The 19255-nt window shown below is 41.7% G+C and overlaps 1 protein-coding gene across 3 annotated transcripts in view; it reads right to left on the bottom strand.

Moving 5' to 3' along the window:
- The window catches only part of CYFIP2 (cytoplasmic FMR1 interacting protein 2), a 131683-nt gene that overhangs the window by 53830 nt on the left and 58598 nt on the right, over positions 1-19255 (bottom strand). For all 3 annotated transcript variants that reach the window (XM_060296541.1, XM_060296543.1, XM_060296542.1), the window contains 3 exons: positions 16827-16903; positions 13982-14090; positions 6570-6689 (listed from right to left, as the gene is read on the bottom strand). In XM_060296541.1, the coding sequence (XP_060152524.1) occupies positions 6570-6689; positions 13982-14090; positions 16827-16903 (306 nt within the window). The remainder of the gene's footprint in view (positions 1-6569; positions 6690-13981; positions 14091-16826; positions 16904-19255) is intronic.

Genomic DNA, 19255 nt, shown 5'->3' with positions numbered 1-19255 from the left:
ACGCAGACACCATTATCTGACAGATGCCTTTCATGCAGGTGAGGGCCCCTCAGACAACTTTATAACGGCCAGCATGGGACTAGGACTGCTTACAGTAGTATGCGACGTTCCCTTCTTCTGAGTGAAGGAAGTACCAGACCATGCCCAGGGAGGCTGCGTGCCTGCCCACAGAAGGGGACCACAGACCATGTGCAAATCCCTTGCCTGCAGCCCCCTGGGTAGAAAAGCATGACCACTTGCTCTCCAGTTTCTAGGTTAGTAAGGAAAAAGCTTGTCCCTCTGAGTTGCAAGTAAAGTAAAAGAAAGTTGTGGACATCTATCCATCACCAGAGGCTATCTCCACGCTGCGGAAAGCATTCAAAAGAGTTACCACCTACTAAGTACTTACAATTAGGTTGGACCATGTGAAACTACTGTTTTTTAGGTCAAACATCATTCAATGTTAGTAATTTTTTATGGTTCAGGCTGATACATGCCAAGCAGTATTCTAAGCACTTTACATGTGTTAACTCACTTCATGCTCAAAACCCCCTATAAGGTCAGCATGATGGCTGTTCTTACTGTATACATATAGAAACTAGGCTTTAAGAAGTGCAGTAACTTGGCTTCAAATCCAGGAAGCTGGGCTCCAAAGTTCACATTCTTAACAGTTGTATGTTATAGAAATTTTAAAAACAGCTGGGGGCAGAACATTCCCTCATCTGGACTCCTCCTGTGCCCCTCAGTCACACAGGGTTTGGTTACACATGTTGGCAAAGGTTTGGCTGCAAGCTATGGACGAAGGACGTGCATGAGCTGTGGGCCCTGGTCATTTGAAATCCAACCTTCAGGCAGAGAACAGGAGCAGAGTGGATAATATCTGGACAGAGCAGGTCACTGCACTTGCTAGGAAGTAAAAAGGATAAAATCCTTTGGGCTGGCTTTAGTTCCTTGCTGTATTGCTATCAGAGAGAATCAAAGCACAGTCCTGTGCAGAAAGCATCTCTGTGATGCTCTAGGACACTCCTATACTGTAGTGGTTAAGCCATCTTTTGAGATGGGTATGACTGCCCCTGTTTCATAGGGGGGAAAACCGAGGCTCAGAGGGTGAAGTAACTCGCTCAGGGTCATAGAGTGAAAACAGAACAGGGCTTAGGATGTGATCCCAGGTCTTAAGACCAAGTCACGTGTGTTTGGCCCCTGTGACACAGCTGTCTGGAATAAAGAAGCAATGACTGAGAAAGCCCTTTGAAAAGTAAAGATGGCTTTACAACATAAAAGCTAAAAGAACGTCGGCAAAGGCAGTTCCCCAGAGTGTGGCCAGGAGGTGGGATATCAGAGGGCCAGCTGTAAGAGCTGGGCCTTGGAGCCCAGGTGTCTACAGTCATAGGAGGTGGCCTCACACCAGAGATTAAATTTTATTCTCCTCAGCCACAAGAACCCTCTGACTCTGGTTGGGGTCCAGAGTGTGGTAGGCCCACACCACTCTTCCAATCTTGGAGCTTCGTCTCTCTGAAACTCAGATTCTGTGGCTGTAAATCGGGGGCAAAATACTGTATCAAAGCAACCTTAACTGGCTGCAGGTAAGTGAGACAAGCAGGGGGAGGAGGGAGCCCCGGGCTGAGCTGTCCGTGGCAAATTGGAGAGCCGCTGCCAGATAAAGGTGGAGCGGCTACTTCACGCCATCTGATTATTGGTTACTACGTCAGAATGGGGTTTAGTGACGGCAGATCTTGCCATCTCTTGAAAGAAGGCCAAAATCTGGATTGCAATTCTGGAATGGTAGCTGGAAGAATAAGTTTCCAGTCACTGTGCACCTTGAAGTAAATGAAGGGTGGAAATACAGAATCAGCTGTCTGCTTCCATCTCTTGGGGCCTAGCTAGCTGGATGGTATTTTTGTTCCTATTCACTTAGGGTGGGTAAGTAAGTAAGTAAAAGTAAGTAAGTAAGTAAATAAATAAAGGCAATGAATGTGCATGATTTTATTTCAAAGATCACTGAGTCCCTTAGCACATGGAGGTGCCCTGTTACCATGAAGAGAGCTACAGATGAGAAACTGGGATTGAACAATTTCTGTTCCAATGTTCTGTGATTTTAACGGTCTCACGGATGTGCATCAGAGACTGAAGGAGAGAGTGCTCAACTCCGCTGATATGGGGGTGCTGGAAATGTAGGTCCACGTCTTCCGCCATGCCCCAGGAGTTTTTATTATGTAATGCAAACTGTGTTTTGCATCAGCCGTGTACTTCCAGCCTTTCAATCAGAAGAGGGCACTTGCCTGAGGGATGCAGGGCTCAGTGCATCAAGGCACAGAGGTTTAGAAGGCCACAGGGGTGGTCCAGGTGCCTTCTGAGAGGATGTCAGCTCTCTATACTAAAGCCGGTTTACTGGGGGGCAACACAGAGAAGCAGCACTGGGGAAACAAAACACCCAAACGGGCAACTTCTGTGAAGTAGTGGAAAGGGCTTTTCCACGGGAACCGGAAAACTTGAGTGTCAGCCGCACTTGGCCGTTAAACCAGCTCTGTGGTCCAGGCGGGCCAGGAGAATAGGGGTCTCAAACTCAGGCACAGCAAGGCCTGGTAGGTCATCCCATGAATGAATCATGCCACAGGGCCTGCGGCAAACCCAGGAGAGCCCAGCCCAGCCGATGGGAAAGTCTAGTCATTTCTAGGCAATTGCTGCTATCTGGGAAGGCTGGTCTGAGGTTGCCAGAGCTTCTGCAGTTTTATTCGAATTCTTCCAAGTGTTAAGTGTTGCCTCCAAATTTCAAATATGCTTCACAGCCTAAACAAAACACAGCCTGCAGGCTGCCAGCTCTCAACTTTGGCATCAGATCCCTCCGAGAATCTACTTGCTCAGCTGCGTATGATTAGGGCCACCGACCGATGAAATCTCTGCAACCCTCCCAACTGTGCATCAAGCCACCCCCTCCCCTATCTCAGGACGGAGCTTCTAAGGTGGAGGGAAGGGCTGAGGGGAGCATATCCCTTGCTTTGTTTCTCAGAAGAGGCAGAAGGCTTCTCAGCCAAGGCAGTGGGGGCCTCCTGACCCTACAGGAGAGAGCATCCTTGGGCTCTCCTCTTCATGGGCTTCAGGGGAAGTGGCCACTCTCCTGGGGGATGCTGCCCTCACTTGACAAACACAGGCTTTCACTGTTTGTTCTGATTTTGTTCACAGCTAAAAGAACATTCAGTGCCTTTTAAGGGCTGGGAAGAGGCCATAGATACCCACACACAACCCAAAACCAGTTTTTCCATAAGATATGCTCATTCATTACTGGAAAACTAGAAGATACCGATAAACAAAGAAGATAAAAACAAAAATCCCACCTCTTGGAGATAACCACTGCTAACATGTGGCAAAGAAAAATATTTCTTAAAGTAGATCTCCCAGAAGAACTTGTGCTATATCATAGTCTCTCAAAGTCAGTGACCCAGTACTTTGGTGGGCAGTTGGGTCAAGTTCTCTTGGAAATGCTTCTGAGAATCTACCCTGAGAGCACCTCATTTGTAGCTCAAAATTTCTATGTTCCTCTCTTTTTTCATAAGCTATTTTCATTAAGGGCAAGGAACTATGCAAAGCTCTTTCCTGGCAGTATCTCATTTCACCCTTTCGACAAGTCTATGAGGTGGATTCTAATATTTCCTCCATTGTACTACAGGCTTGCAGTGTAAGATAAGCAACTCACCCAAGATCACCCAGCTAGTTAAGTGGTGGGGCCAGGACTGGGACCCCAAGGTCTTTCTGATGCTAGAGTCCTAGTTCTTAGTCCCTTTTTCTTTCTTTCTTTCTTCTTTTATTTAATTTATTTTAAACTTTTTTTTTGGCTGCATTGGGTCTTTGTTGCTGCACGGGCATTTTCTAGTTGGGGTGAGTAGGGGGGCTACATTTTGCTGTGGTGCACAGGCTTCCCATTGCGGTGGCTTCTCTTGTTGCAGTGGCTTCTCTTGTTACTAGGCATGAGGGCTTCAGTAGTTGCGGCGCACAGGCTTAGTTGCTCCGTGGCATGTGGGATCTTCCTGGAACAGGGATCGAACCCATGTCCCCTGCATTGGCAGGTGGATTCTTAACCACTGCACCACCAGGGAAGTTCCAGTTCCTTTTTAAAAAACCACTTTGTCCATTAAAAAAAAAAAAAAAAAAAAACCCTTTTTATTTTGAAATAATTTCTGACTTACAGAAAAGCTGTGAAAACTGCAGACTTCCTGCATATTCCTGACCCAGTTTCTCCAATGTTAACCTCTTACATAAGTTACCTAAAGTAGGAAACTAACATTGGTACAATTCTATGAACTAAATGACAGACCTTATTCAAATTTCACCATTTTTCTTTTTCCATTTTACGGTTCAATCCAGAATCCCACATTGCACTGAGTTGTCATGTCTCCTTAGCCTTTTCCAATCTCTAAGAGATTTCAGTATCTCTTTGTCTTTTATGATCTGGATGCTTTTGAAAAGCATTGTTCATTCTTTTTTTTTTCTTTTATGCGGTACGCGGGCCTCTCACTGTTGTGGCCTCTCCCATCGAGGAGCACAGGCTCCAGACGCGCAGGCTCAGTGGCCACGGCTCACGGGCCTAGCCGCTCTGCGGCATGTGGGATCTTCCCTGACCGGGGCACAAACCCGTGTCCCCTGCATCGGCAGGCGGACTCTCAACCACTGCGCCACCAGGGAAGCCTGCATTGTTCATTTTTGAATGCCATGTGATTTGGGTTTATCTGATATATTCTCATGGTTAGATTGAGATTATGCATTTTGCATTATGCATACATATCAGGGGATACATGAATATACCTTATTTCTGGTGATATTAACCTTTCATGCTTGGTTAAGATGGTGTCTGCTATGAATGGATAAAGAAGAGGTGGCATATATATACAATGGAATATTACTCAGCCATAAAAAGAAATGAAATTGAGTTATTTGTAGTGAGGTGGATGGACCTAGAGTCTGTCATAGAGAGTGAAGTAAGTCGGAAAGAGAAAAACAAATACCGTAGGCTAACACACATATATGGAATCTAAAAAAAAAAAAAGAAAAAAGTTCTGAAGAACCTAGGGGCAGAACAGGAATAAAGACACAGACGTAGAGAGTGGACTTAAGGACACGGGGAGGGGGAGGGGTAAGCTGGGACGAAGTGAGAGAGTGGCATGGACATATATACGCTACCAAATGTAAAATAGATAGCTAGTGGGAAGCAGCCGCATAGCATAGGGAGATCAGCTCAGTGCTTTGTGACCACCTAGAGGGGTGGGATAGGGAGGGTGGGAGGGAGACGCAAGAGGGAGGGGATATGGGGATATATGTATACCTATAGCTGATTCACTTTGTTATACAGCAGAAACTAACACAACATTGTAAAGCAATTATACTCCAATAAAGATGTTAAAAAAAAAAGAGAAAACATAAATATAATAACAAGTATTCTGCAAAAAAAGAAAAAAAAAGATGGTGTCTGCTAGATTTCCCCATTGTAAAATTAGTATTCTTCCCTTTGCAATTAATAAATATCTTGAAGGAGATAATTCGAGACTATGTAAGAATGCTTTTTCTTCTCTAAGTATTTTTAAAATTTTTGAGTAATCTGAGTAATTTTAAAACTTTGGTGAAATACAGATAACATAAAATTTACCATTTTAACCCTTTTTAAATTAGGGTTAGATACATTCATATTGTTGTGCCACCATCACTACCATCCACCTCCAGCACTTCTTAATCTCCCCAGCTGAACCTCTGTACCCATTAAGCACTAACTCCCTATTCCTGGCAAACACCACTGTACTTTCTGTCTCTATAAACCTCACTATTCTAGAAACCTCATAATAAGAAGAATCATAAAATACTCTTCGCAAAGTTCTGCCCGCTAATTTTAGCATCTGTTACTGGATCCTGCCTGCAACCATTACTACTGTGGTGTTCTAATGGTGATTTTCTACTTCTCTCATTCCTTCTACTCATCTGCTTTTGAAGCGTTAAAAGCTTCCTTTGATTCACCGAAAGACTGATCAATCAAGTTATTCTAATTCTTGGAAAGAACTGGCAGAGAGTAGTTCAAATTGCTGATTAATAAAAGAAGGTAGCAGGCCTGTCCCATGCTTGTGCATCAAGAACAACTATATAATTTGCACGTCCCAGCACAAAATGAAAATGTGGGGACCCTTGCTAGAAAATGATTAAGAATTCCAAGATGGTGACAGCAGAGCATTAAACCAGTGAAGAGCCTCTGGGCTCTATACTACTGCACACCCACGAAGCTGACGCTGCTGTGTAACCTCCCCTGGTTTGTTAGGACCACCCAGCTACTTTACAGAGCTGCAGGATCCTAAAGGACAAGCAGCTGTGCCCCAGGGCTGGCCATTTCTAGAGATCTCAAGACGCCCCCTCCACTCCCATTCTCTAGGCAACCACGAAGGTAAGATTATTCTTATTCTTTTTAAATCTTTTTTTTTTTTCCCGTCTCATTCAGATGAGAAAGAGACCCATTGCTTCTCTGTAACTAGCTCAGTACCAGGCTAACAACAACCCCCAATGAGGCTGCTAGTCTGAGGAGTCCCAGAGCAGAACTCACAAGGGCCCCCATCTCTTACCACGATGGAGGTCAGGTCCTCACTCTCAAAGCGGCTGATGGCCTGGTCCAAGGATTTATACATGGCGGCAGAGATGCGCTGGGTAATGAGTCTGTTCAAGTCAATTGATCTACCCAACAGCTGCATAGAAGACAGAGAGACAGAGGGAGAGAAAAAGGTTACTTATGGTTTGTTTGCACAGGCACATGACAACTAAATGCAATGCATTGATAGGAAATTGTACTAAAACTAAAAACAACATGGCCAGGACAAATAGGGACTCTATGAAGAAAACAGTATTATTAAACTTCCTGAGTATGATAATTCTATTTGGATGATGAAAGAATGTCCTTGTTCTTAGGAGATACACGCTGAGGTATCAGCGGTAAAGTGTCATATGTCTCCAACTTACTCTCAACTGGCTAAGAAAAAAGTATGTATATTAAAATATATATTTTATTATAGTAGGTTGGCCAAAAAGTTCATTTGGTATTTTTCCATAGGATGTTACAAACATTTTGGTCAATCTAATATTTATATATAAATATGTTTTTTAAATTATACATACTATAAATGTATATTTAAACCACACTTACTATATTTATGAGAGAGAAAAAACACATATATGAGAAAAAGAAAGTGAATCAAATGTGGTTAAAACATGAATAATCATGAATCTGGCTACAAAGTATATCTGTGTGTTTACTGTGTTATTCTTTGATAAACACAGATGTCAAAATCCTGAACAAAATACCAGCAAACAGAATCCAACAGCACATTAAAAGGCTCATACACCATGATCAACTGGGATTTATCCCAGGGATGCAAGGATTCTTCAATATACGCAAATCAATGTGATACACCTCATTAACAAATTAAGGAATAAAAAACATATGATCACCTCAATAGATGCAGAAAAAGTTTGACAAAATTCAACACCCATTTATGATAAAAACTCTCCAGAAAATGGGCATAGAGGGAACGTACCTCAACATAATAAAGGCCATATATGACAAACCCACAGCAAGCATCATACTCAATGGTGAAAAACTGAAAGCATTTCCACTAAGATCAGGAACAAGACAAGGATATCCACTCTCACCACCCTTTTTCAATATAGTTTTGAGCAGTCAGAGAAGAAAAAGAAATAAAAGGAATCCAAATTGGAAAAGAAGAAGTAAAACTGTCACTGTTTTCCGATGACATGATACTATACACAGAAAATCCTAAAGATGCCACCAGAAAACTACTAGTGCTAATCAACGAATCTGGTAAGGTTGCAGGATACAAAGTGTATGCACAGAAATCTCTGGCATTCCTATAGACCAACAATGAAAAATCAGAAAGAGAAATTAAGGAAACATTCCCATTTACCACTGCAACAAAAAGAGTAAAATACCTAGGAATAAACCTGCCTCAGGAGGCGAAAGACATGTACTCAGAAAACTATAAAACAGTGATGAAACAAATCAAAGATGACATAAACAGATGGAGAAATATACCATGTTCTTGGATTGGAAGAATCAATATGGTGAAAATGATTAGACTACCCAAAGCAATCTACAGATTCAATGCAATCCCTATCAAACTACCAATGGCATTCTTCACAGAATTAGAACAAAAAAATTTACAATTGAAATGGAAACACAAAAGACCCCAAATAGCCAAAGAAATCTTGAGAAAGAAAAACGGAGTTGGAGGAATCAGGCTCCCAACTTCCAACAGTACCACAAAGCTACAGTAATCAAGACAGTATGGTACTGGTACAAAAACAGAAAATTGGATCAATGCTACAAGATAAAATGCCCAGAGATAAACCCATGCACATAGGGGCACCTAATTTACAACAAAGGAGGCAAGAACATACAATGGAGAAAAGACAGCCTCTTCAATAAGTGGTGCTAGGCCACCAAACCAGCTTTACAACAAACGCTAAAAGAACTTCTCTAGGCAGAAAACACAAGAGAAGGAAAACACCTACAATAAAAAACCCAACACAGTTAAGAAAATGGTAACAGGAGCATACATATCGATAATATCCTAAAATGTAAATGGATTAAATGCTCCAACCAAAAGACATAGACTGGCTGAATGGATACAAAAACAAGACCCATATATATGCTGTCTACAAGAGACCCACTTCAGACCTAGGGAAACAAAGAGACTAAAAGTGAGGGGATGGAAACAGATATTCCATGCAAATGGAAATCAAAAGAAACCTGGAGTAGCAATTCTCATATCTGACAAAACAGACTTCAAAATAAAGACTATTACAAGAGACAAAGAAGGACACTACATAATGATCAAGGGATCAGTCCAAGAAGAAGGTATAACAACTGTAAATATTTATGCACCCAACATAGGAGCACCTCAATACATAAGGCAAATGCTAACAGCCATAAAAGGGGAAATCGACAGTAACACATTCATAGTAGGGGACTTAAACACCCCACTTTCACCCATGGACAGATCATCCAAAATGAAAATAAATAAGGAAACACAAGCTTTAAATGATACATTAAACAAGATGGACTTAATTGATATTTATAGGACACTCCATCCAAAAACAACAGAATACACTTTCTTCTCATGTGCTCATGGAACATTCTCCCGGTTAGATCATATCTTGGGTCACAAATCAAGCCTTGGTAAATTTAAGAAAATTGAAATCGTATCAAGTATCTCTTCCGGCCACAATGCTATGAGACTAAATATCAATTACAGGAAAAAAATCTGTGGAAAAATACAAACACATGGAGGCTAAACAATACACTACTAAATAACCAAGAGATCACAGAAGAAATTAAAGAGGAAATCAAAAAATACCGAGAAAGAAATGACAATCTAAACACGACGACCCAAAACCTATGGGATGCAGCAAAATCAGTTCTAAGAGGGAAGTTTATAGTAATACAATCCTACCTCAAGAAACAGGAAACATCTCAAATAAACAACCTAACCTTACAACTAAAGCAATTAGAGAAAGAAGAACAAAAAACCCCCAGTTAGCAGAAGGAAAGAGATCATAAAGATCAGATCAGAAATAAATGAAAAAGAAATGAAGGAAACAATAGCTAAGATCAATAAAACTAAAAGCTGGTTCTTTGAGAAGATAAACAAAATTGATAAACCAATAGCCAGACTCATCAAGAAAAAAAGGGAGAAGATTCAGATCAATAGAATCAGAAATGAAAAAGGAGAAGTAACAACTGACACTGCAGAAATACAAAGGATACGGAGGGATTACCACAAGCAACTATGCCAATAAAATGGACAACCTGGAAGAAATGGACAAATTCTTAGAAAAGCACAACCTCCTGAGAATGAATCAGGAAGAAACAGAAAATATAAACAGACCAATCACAAGCACTGAAGTTGAAACTGTGATTAAAAATCTTCCAAAAACAAAAGCCCAGGACCAGATGGATTCACAGGCAAATTCTATCAAACATTTAGAGAAGAGCTAACACCTATCCTTCTCAAACTCTTCCAAAATATAGCAGAGGGAGGAACACTCCCAAACTCATTCTACGAGACCACCATCACCCTGATACCAAAACCAGACAAAGATGTCACAAAAAAACTACAGACCAATATCACTGATGAACATAGATGCAAAGATCCTCGACAAAATACTAGCAAACAAAATCCAAAGCACATTAAAAGGATCATACACCATGATCAAGTGGGGTTTATCCCAGGAACGCAAGGATTCTTCAATATACGCAAATCAATCAATGTGATACACCATATTAACAAACTGAAGGATAAAAACCATATGATCATCTCAATAGATGCAGAAAAAGCTTTCAACAAAATTCAACACCCATTTATGATAAAAACCCTCCAGAAAGTAGCCATAGAGGGAACTTACCTCAACACAATAAAGGCCATATATGACAAACCCACAACCAACATCGTTCTCAATGGTGAAAAACTGAAACCATTTCCACTAAGATCAGGAATAAGACAAGGTTGCCCACTTTCAACACTATTATTCAACATAGTTTTGGAAGTTTTAGCAATCAGAGAAGAAAAAGAAATGAAAGGAATCCAAATCGGAAAAGAAGAAGTAAAACTGTCACTGTTTGCAGATGACATGATACCATACTTAGAGAATCCCAAAGGTGCTACCAGAAAACTACTAGAGCTAATCAATGAATTTGGTAAAGCAGAAGGATACAAAATTAATGAACAGAAATCTCTTGCATTCCTATACACTGATGATGAAAAATCAGAAAGAAAAATAAGGAAACACTCCCATTTACCACTGCAACCAAAAGAACAAAATACCTAGGAATAAACGTACCTAAGGGGACAAAAAACCTGTATGCAGAAAACTATAAGACACTGATGAAAGAAATTAAAGATGCTACAAACAGATGGAAAGATATACCATGTTCTTCAATTGGAAGAATCAACATTGTGAAAATCACTGTATACCCAAAGCAATCTACAGATTCAATGCAATCCCTATCAAACTACCACTGGCATTTTCCACAGAACTAGAACAAAGAATTTCACAGTTTGTGTGGAAACACAAAAGACCCTGAATAGCCAAAGCAATCTTGAGAAAGAAAAACAGAGCTGGAGGAATCAGGCTCCCTGACTTCAGACTATACTACCAAGCTACAGTAATCAAGACAGTATGGTACTGGCACAAAAACAGAAGTATAGATCAATGGAACAGGATAGAAAGCCCAGAGATAAACCCACACACATATGGTCACGTTATCTTTGATACAGAAGGCGAGAATATACAATGGAGAAAAGACAGCCTCTTCAATAAGTGGTGCTTGGAAAACTGGACAGCTACATGTAAAAGAATGAAATTAGAACACACCCTAACACCATACACAAAAATAAACTCAAAACTAATTAAAGGCCTTGGTGTAAGGCCAGACACTATAAAACTCTCCGAGGAAAACATAGGCAGAACACTAGATGACATACATCACAGCAAGATCCTTTTTGACCCACCTCCTAGAGAAATGGAAATAAAAACAAAAATAAACAAATGGGACCTAATGAAACTTAAAAAGCTTTTGCACAGCAAAGGAAACCATAAACAAGACAAAAAGACAACCCTCAGAATGGGAGAAAATATTTGCAAACGAAGCAACTGAGAAAGGATTAATCTCTAAAATATACAGGCAGCTCATGCAGCTCAATATCAAAAAAACAAACAACCCAATCCAAAAATGGGCAGAAGACCTAAATAGACATTTCTCCAAAGAAGGTATACAGATTGCCAACAAACACATGAAAGGATGCTCAACATCACTAATCATTAGAGAAATGCAAGTCAAAACTACAATTAGGTATCACTTCACGCAGGTCAGAATGGTCATTATTAAAAAATCCAGAACCAATAAATGCTGGCAAGAGTGTGGTGAAAAGGGAACCCTCCTGCACAGTTGGTGGGAATGTATATTGATACAACCACTATGGAAAACAGTATGGTGGTTCCTTAAAAAACTAAAAATAGAACTGCCATATGACCCAGCAATCCCACTACTGGGCATATACCCGGGAAAACCATAATTTAAATAGAGACATGTACCACGATGTTCATGGCAGCACTATTTACAATAGCCAGGACATGGAACCAACCTAAATGTCTATTGACAGATGAATGGATAAAGAAGATGTGGCACATATATACAATATAATATTACTCAGCCATAAAAAGAAACGAAACTGAGTTATTTGTAGTGAGGTGGATGGACCTAGAGTCTGTCATACAGAGTGAAGTAAGTCAGAAAGAGAAAAACAAATACTGTATGCTAACACATTTATATGGAATCTAAAAAAAAAAAAAAAAAGGTACTGATGAACCTACTTGCAGGGGCAGGAATAAAGAGGTAGACACAGAAAATTGACTTGAGGACATGGGGTGGGAGGGTGAAGCTGGGGTGAAGTGAGAGTAGCATGGACATATATACACTACTGAATGTAATACAGTTGGCTGGTGGGAAGCAGCAGCATAGCACACGGAGATTGGCTCGGTGCTTTGCAATGACCTAGAGGGGTGGGATAGGGAGGGTGGGAGGGAGGGGATATGGGGACATGTGTATGCATATGGCTGATTCGCCTTGTTGTGCAACAGGAACTAACACGGTATTGTGAAGCAATTATACTCCAATAAAGATATATTAAAAAAAAAAAGTTGAGGAAAAATACGATGCATTCAGACTGTAGAAAGAGGCTCAGGACACACTCTGGTACCCCATGCATTGCTGACATCCTGAATCTACCCTTGAAGTTCTTCCTGTATCCGTCCTGTGCCCCAGTTCAGAGTCACCAGGGAGTAGCAGTCCCCCCAGCAAGGGCCTACCATGTACCTTTATGGGGATGAATTTAAAAGCATGAGGAGAAAGGCTGACTACAGGCTGGAAAATATAGCTTAGGATAATTTCCACTGGGGTACACGTGGGCATTACTGCAGATGCTACATAGATAGCAATAAACATTTATTGAGTACCTGTTGTATGCACTGCACTTCGCTAGGTGCCCAAGGATTATTCTCAACTATTTTATTTTTTTCTGCTTCCCTTTTGGGAGAGATTTTCCACCAACTGACTAAGGCTCCTTATAGCACACACAGAGCCCTCAAGATTCATGTCCTGTGACTAATTCTAGCTGCACTGGTAACTGATAGCTGTAATCTTCTAAGAGGCTGAAGGAAAAACTCTCTTTGAGCCCTTACTGTTGGCAGAGGTGAAAATGTTTTTTTCCTCTTACGATTCTCCATTTCTCTTAGATTTCTCAGAGCAATGGGAATATCCAGGGCTTCCAGGGGAAATCCTCTCCTCTTTATCCAGGGCATCTTCTCAGTCTCAGCCCTGCTTCCCTTCACCCAAGTCTTCTCCACAAACACGTGAACCACAGGATAAGCACACAGAGGTCACAGCATGAAGGCCATTTCAACACTGTGTGGCTGACAGCAGGGCTTAGGAGTAGGATGCAAGGTCTGCTGGAGCATCTCTTATTTTTGTCTGCCAGGCTCACGTGAACATCTTTAAGCAGGGATATGTTTCTAGTTCCTGGCAGAATTTCCTCTACATCTGGGGTCAAATGTTAACAGAGACTAACTCCATAAAAACAAACCATAATGGGCCCTGTTCAGGGGTAGATTTACCCATTTCTGAACATTAGTCCCGACTGAAGGAGGTGGGCTGCAGCTTATGATGGGAGGACAAAGGTGGCCGCTACTCATCAGAGGTGAATGGCAGCTGGGCTGAGAAGCCTAGAACTTGAACCAAAGGAAGCCCAATGCCTCTTGACTATAAGATTCTGAGGAGGTGTTATATCCATGGTCAGCAGCCCACGTGGGGCAATACCCAGGGAAGATGGTAAGCAGTCCAGACTTCCAATCTCTAGGCTAACGTCACAGTTCCTCTCTCCTGCCCATTCCACCTCTGTCACCATACCTGGACGTGTCTCTGCTTCAGCAGCGTTTCGTAGCGGTTGGATGGTGGGTATGGAATGATGACTCCATAATTCTTACATTCAGCCCTAAAACGTTTATCCAACAGGACACTGGAAGGGATAAAAGTGAAATAAGGCCAGTAAACATGACGGTGAATGGTGATCAATCACCCAGCCACGTGCATTTCAAACGACAGAATCTACTCATGAAGTGCTATCTCATATTTTTTAAATATTTTTTTTCTGATCTAGAGCAAAGTTCTTCTAATTTTTTTCAGCCCCAAAAGCTCAATATGTGAAATAGAATTTCTGCGTTAAAGACAGGCAACACAGAAGTTGAGACGCTTTCTTGCTTTTATTCATTCACCATAAAAGCAATTGAGTCCCTCCTTAGTATATCCCAGGAAACATTCTAGGTACCGAGGATACAAAGTTCTTGTCCTTATGGAGCTTACGTTCTAGTAAAGAGACTGATACTAAATAAATAGGCAGAGGAATAAAATAATTTCAGATAATAGTAAATACCTGCATGGTATTTACTATTCACCAGGCATACACGTACATGCAGAGAGTCATTCTGAATCTCACAACAATCCTATGAATTAGATATTCTATTATGATCTTTTACACTGAGCCATGGATTGCAGAGTAATAAGTGCTCTGAAAATAATAAAACAGGATCATTTGGTGTTAGGAGGTCAGGGAAAGCCTCTCTAAAGAGGTTCTGTTGGGCAGAGACCTAAATGCTAAAAATGGAAAGATCTGGGGGAAGAATCTTTCAGGCATGATTAGCTTGGTACGTTGAGAAAAAGGAAAAATGGTCAGTGTAGATAAGGGGCAGGTGTGCTGGAGAGTATGGTGCAAAAATGAATTTATAAAGTTAGTCTAGGGGCCAGACCATGTGGGACGATATAAGCCACAGTAAGGAGGTCAGATGTTTTCTAGATGTAACTGAAGCCACGGAAAGTTTTTAAGCAGGAAAGCGACATCATCTAAATCTACACTGTCCAATACATCAGCCACCCACCAGGTGAGCCTACTAAGCACCTGAAACGTGGCGGGTCCAAGCTGAGATGTGCTATTAGTATAAAATACACACTAGATGTTGAAGACTTAGGAAAAAAACATTGAAAGCTATTTCCTTAATAACTTTTTATTGGTTACATGTTGAAATTATAATATTTTAGATATAATGGATTATATAAAATATAGTATTAAATTAATTTTTAAAATATGGCTACTAAAACATTTACAATTACATCTGTAACCCAACATTTGTGATTGCATTATATTTCTGATGGACACCAATAATCTAGATCACTCTGTCCCTCCTGTGCTCTCTGACTCTCCCAACTTCTCGCAATCTCCCCCAACTTCCCGTATCTTTGACAAACCACTGATCTTATAAGGAGGGATAGATTAAGATTCCTATTTCAGATAAGGATATTTTGTAAATTAAATATATAGAGGACCCAGGGTTTGACAAGTCTGAGTTTGTTTCCACAGACAATGGACCAGCATATTTGAAAATTATCTTAGAGAAGCTGGAAGCCCAGCTCACTGTTAGAACCCCATGCAATTCAATCCAGACACTTGTGAAGTGACTCCTTTGTGAAAGGCTGTGTTCTCTGCGCTTTCCCTGAAACCCTATGCATATGCTTTCTATAGTTTACATCCTTAAGCCCCATTCACTTCATTTAATGCACATTCTGTGTTAACAGACACTTGTGCATCTGTATACCACCTCCTGTCTGAACTCCATCAGAACAACTCAAGTTGTTGAAAGCAAAACAAAGCAAATTTTTATTGTAGGGAAAAAAGTAACAATCCTTGAAACTACTGGTTGGTACATTTGGATTTCCAATAAAAAGGGAAATATCTCTGTCTATCTATCTATCTATCTATCTATCTATCTATCTATCTATCTATCTATGTAGGCAGGGTTTTTTCGACCAGTACTATTATGGGTTCCTCGAACCCAGGAATTCTCAGTGGTCTAAATCAACCCATACTGACAATACCAATAAGCCTGTAAAACTTGGCATGCCCAGACCTCTCCTCTTCCTTGGCCTTCTGTCTGGCCTTCATACTCCCATTCTTGCTCACCTCCAACCCGTTCTCTACAGTTTAATGTTTTTAAAAGATCAAACTTCTAAAAATAAAAATCAAACTGGGTCACTGTCATACTGTGGAAACTATCCCGTGGTTCCACTCCTAGGACACATGCCTACAAGGCCGCAAGACCTGGGCCCTGCCTACCTGCCCAGCTTTACCATGCAGCCTGCCCACGCCGTGGTCCGTGAATGAGACATTTACGTGTCCTAATTCACATTAATCCTCTCAACAGCCCTACGAAGTAGGAGTAGGCATGCTCTTCATCTTATGCTTCAGCCACAGGGACTCTGCACAAGTAGTTTGTTTTGCCTGCAATTTCTAGCCCTACTCTTCACCCAGTTTTACTTAATCAAGTCCTATCAACTTCAGATGTGAACTCAAACGTTACTTTCTTGGGACAGCCCTTCCAGTTACCCATCCCAAAGACTAGTTCAGGTTTAACTGTCATATATTCCCATTAGCTTGTCCTTCGTAGGAACCTCCCTTGACACTGTGCATTCGGTAGTTTTTATTAATGTCTGTTTTCCTCACTAGACTGTAAGCTCCATGAGATCTAGCACCACATCTGCCTATTTTCCTTTCTCCTACATTCTAGCACCAAATCCAGGCCCACGGAATCACTCAGATTTCCTTAGGTCCTAAAGGAGAAGGGAGGTTTTGCAACAGAGAACCTTGCCTTCCAGGTGGCAAGCTTAGGAAGCTTTGCTGCACATAGCCCTGGGGCTCTCATACCTGCCAGCCATTGCTTTGTAGTAAGCAAAGATCTGGTCCGCCAGCTTGTAGACAAACTGATCAAAACACAGGTTCACCTGGTGAAGAAGAAGCAGGAAATGTCAATGGTGTCTGTCCGGCTTTATTAGAGAAATTTCAGCAACTGAAGGGGGCAGTGGTGCAGGACTGCCTGAAGTGTGAGGTGAAGCAAGATGCTTTGCAGGAAAAAAAAAGAAGATTCTGTGGCCAACTAAGTTTGGGAAGTCTGGTCTCTCGCTCTCAAGGTCCTCAACCAGGCACAAAGAAAGCAAAATTCAAAAAGCTGTTGAGGAACCACTGTCCCCACTGGTCCCCTCCTGGCTGTTACAAGGTGCCTGCCCAGGGGGAACGCCACAGATAGGGCTTCACATCCTGTAATTACATATATCAGTCCCCTCATCTCTCCCAATAGAATTTCTTGTCTTTTCCTTTTATTTTACTTTACCTTGCTTTGCAAATGAAGAAGTTGATGGTCATTAAAAATTTAAAAACCTTTTTAAAACCAGTTTGCTTAAAAATCTTTGGTTTTTAATGAATAAGAGACCGTCTTGCCTTTTCAGTGTTTCAACATGTCAGTGTAAGAATGTGATGCTGAGGTGAGAGGAAAGTTCACAGCAGACATAGAGGATCGAAAGCAAATCCTCCAATGACGGCAAGAGCAGGGAACGGGCAAACGTGGGGTGATAAAGAGATGGGCTCTGATAGTAGCAGGGTAACAGTATAACTTCAAAGGAAATAGACTGTATTTAGGTGATTAGTCTTCAATCCTTTTTGCACCAAACTCCCAGTTCCATAAGGTTAACTCTTTATTCAAAGAGCTTTCATATCTTTTATTTAACACACTAAATGTTATTCTGAACATAAAAACACAGTGTTGTCCTCACACACACGTAACCAAGGCCTCTGCCCTGGAGTCTGAGCTTCGAGGATCCCTAAGGGGGCCTCCTTCAGGCAAAGGACCCGTAGGATCCAGGGTGGGGTGCCCAACTCATGCCCCCCTTCTATAACCAGCTTTGAATATTCTTGCCCAAATAGCCCAAGTCCCTTCCAGGCCCTGTGTGCTCTTTTCCCTGGGTTCCTCCCTGAGGGTGCACTGCACTGCAGGTGTGTGTACCCCTAGGGCCTGGGGTTGGCCAAGGGGCCATCGTTTTGGGGCACAGGAGGAAGATAAAGCTTGGGTATCCACACATAGGCCCTTCCTGGTTCAGAACAGAGTCTGAAGATGGAAAGAGAAAGGGGGGCAGGCCATGAGCTCGGAGTCTCAATCTATACTTCTGCTCCATGGCCTCCAGTGTTATCCAGGGCTTATGTGTGTGCTTTCTTTACTTTTTTTTTTTTTTTTTTGGTGGTACGCGGGCCTCTCACTGTTGTGGCCTCTCCCGTTGCGGAGCACAGGCTGCGGACGCGCAGGCTCAGAGGCCATGGCTCACGGGCCCAGCCGTTCCGCGGCATGTGGGATCTTCCCAGACCGGGGCACGAACCTGTGTCCCCTGCATCGGCAGGCGGACTCTCAACCACTGTGCCACCAGGGAAGCCCCTACATTTATTTTTAAAATGTCACTTGGACATATGACACTCTAGATTTTTTGTTTTCAACCTGTTGGAGAACATGACTATCTAAAATCTTATTGGAAAATGGACCTGTCCAAGCTGCGATGCAACCAATTAACTTGTCTACTGGAATCTTTCTTTCCAAGTTTGTGTACTGCTCAGGAGACAAACAGGATAGATTTGCATTGGGGTCCATCAAGGTTTTCAACTCCCATAGCAACTGGAAGATTTAGAAAGAAAGCAGCATCTGTACTAGATTTTCTTTGAAATACATAAACTTTCAAACTAATTTGGTGGTAATGCTTGTCCTAAGACACTTACATCTTTCCTTTATAAATAAGAATGCCTTGTATTTGTGTGACAATTGGCCTCATTCTACATTTATATAATCCCATGTACTTAGGTGGAGCAGAGACTCTCATTCCAATTTCCAGATGACACAATTGAGATATTTCATAGTCCTTAGCCCTGCTGATCCCATTTCTGGTCCTTGCTGGCCCGTGGTAGGACTGTACTTCCTCGCTCCTCTTTGAAAGGAGGCACTGCCATGAGACTTGCTTTGACCAATGACATGTGTCACTTCCAGGTGGAAGCTTTAAGTATCAGAGTATGATTCACCCTGACACATCCCCCTGCCATGGCAACTAGTGAATATCACAGATGGGTCCCAGATTAAAGACTACATACAACAGAGCCTCCAGCCAACATGCAATGGAGAAATGAACTTTTGGCCCCAAGCTACTAAGAACGTGTGATTGTCTGTAACTGCAGCATATCCCAGCCTTTCCTGACGATTTCAGAAATAAAGCCCTTGAGCGACCATTCAACAGCTTCATAGGTGACAGGATGGCTATTTCCAT

The sequence above is a fragment of the Globicephala melas genome, chromosome 3 (genome assembly GCF_963455315.2).
Source record: "Globicephala melas chromosome 3, mGloMel1.2, whole genome shotgun sequence".
NCBI lineage: Eukaryota > Metazoa > Chordata > Mammalia > Artiodactyla > Delphinidae > Globicephala > Globicephala melas.
Note: the sequence above shows the minus strand (reverse complement) of the source record. Positions and strands in the feature narration are given on the sequence as shown.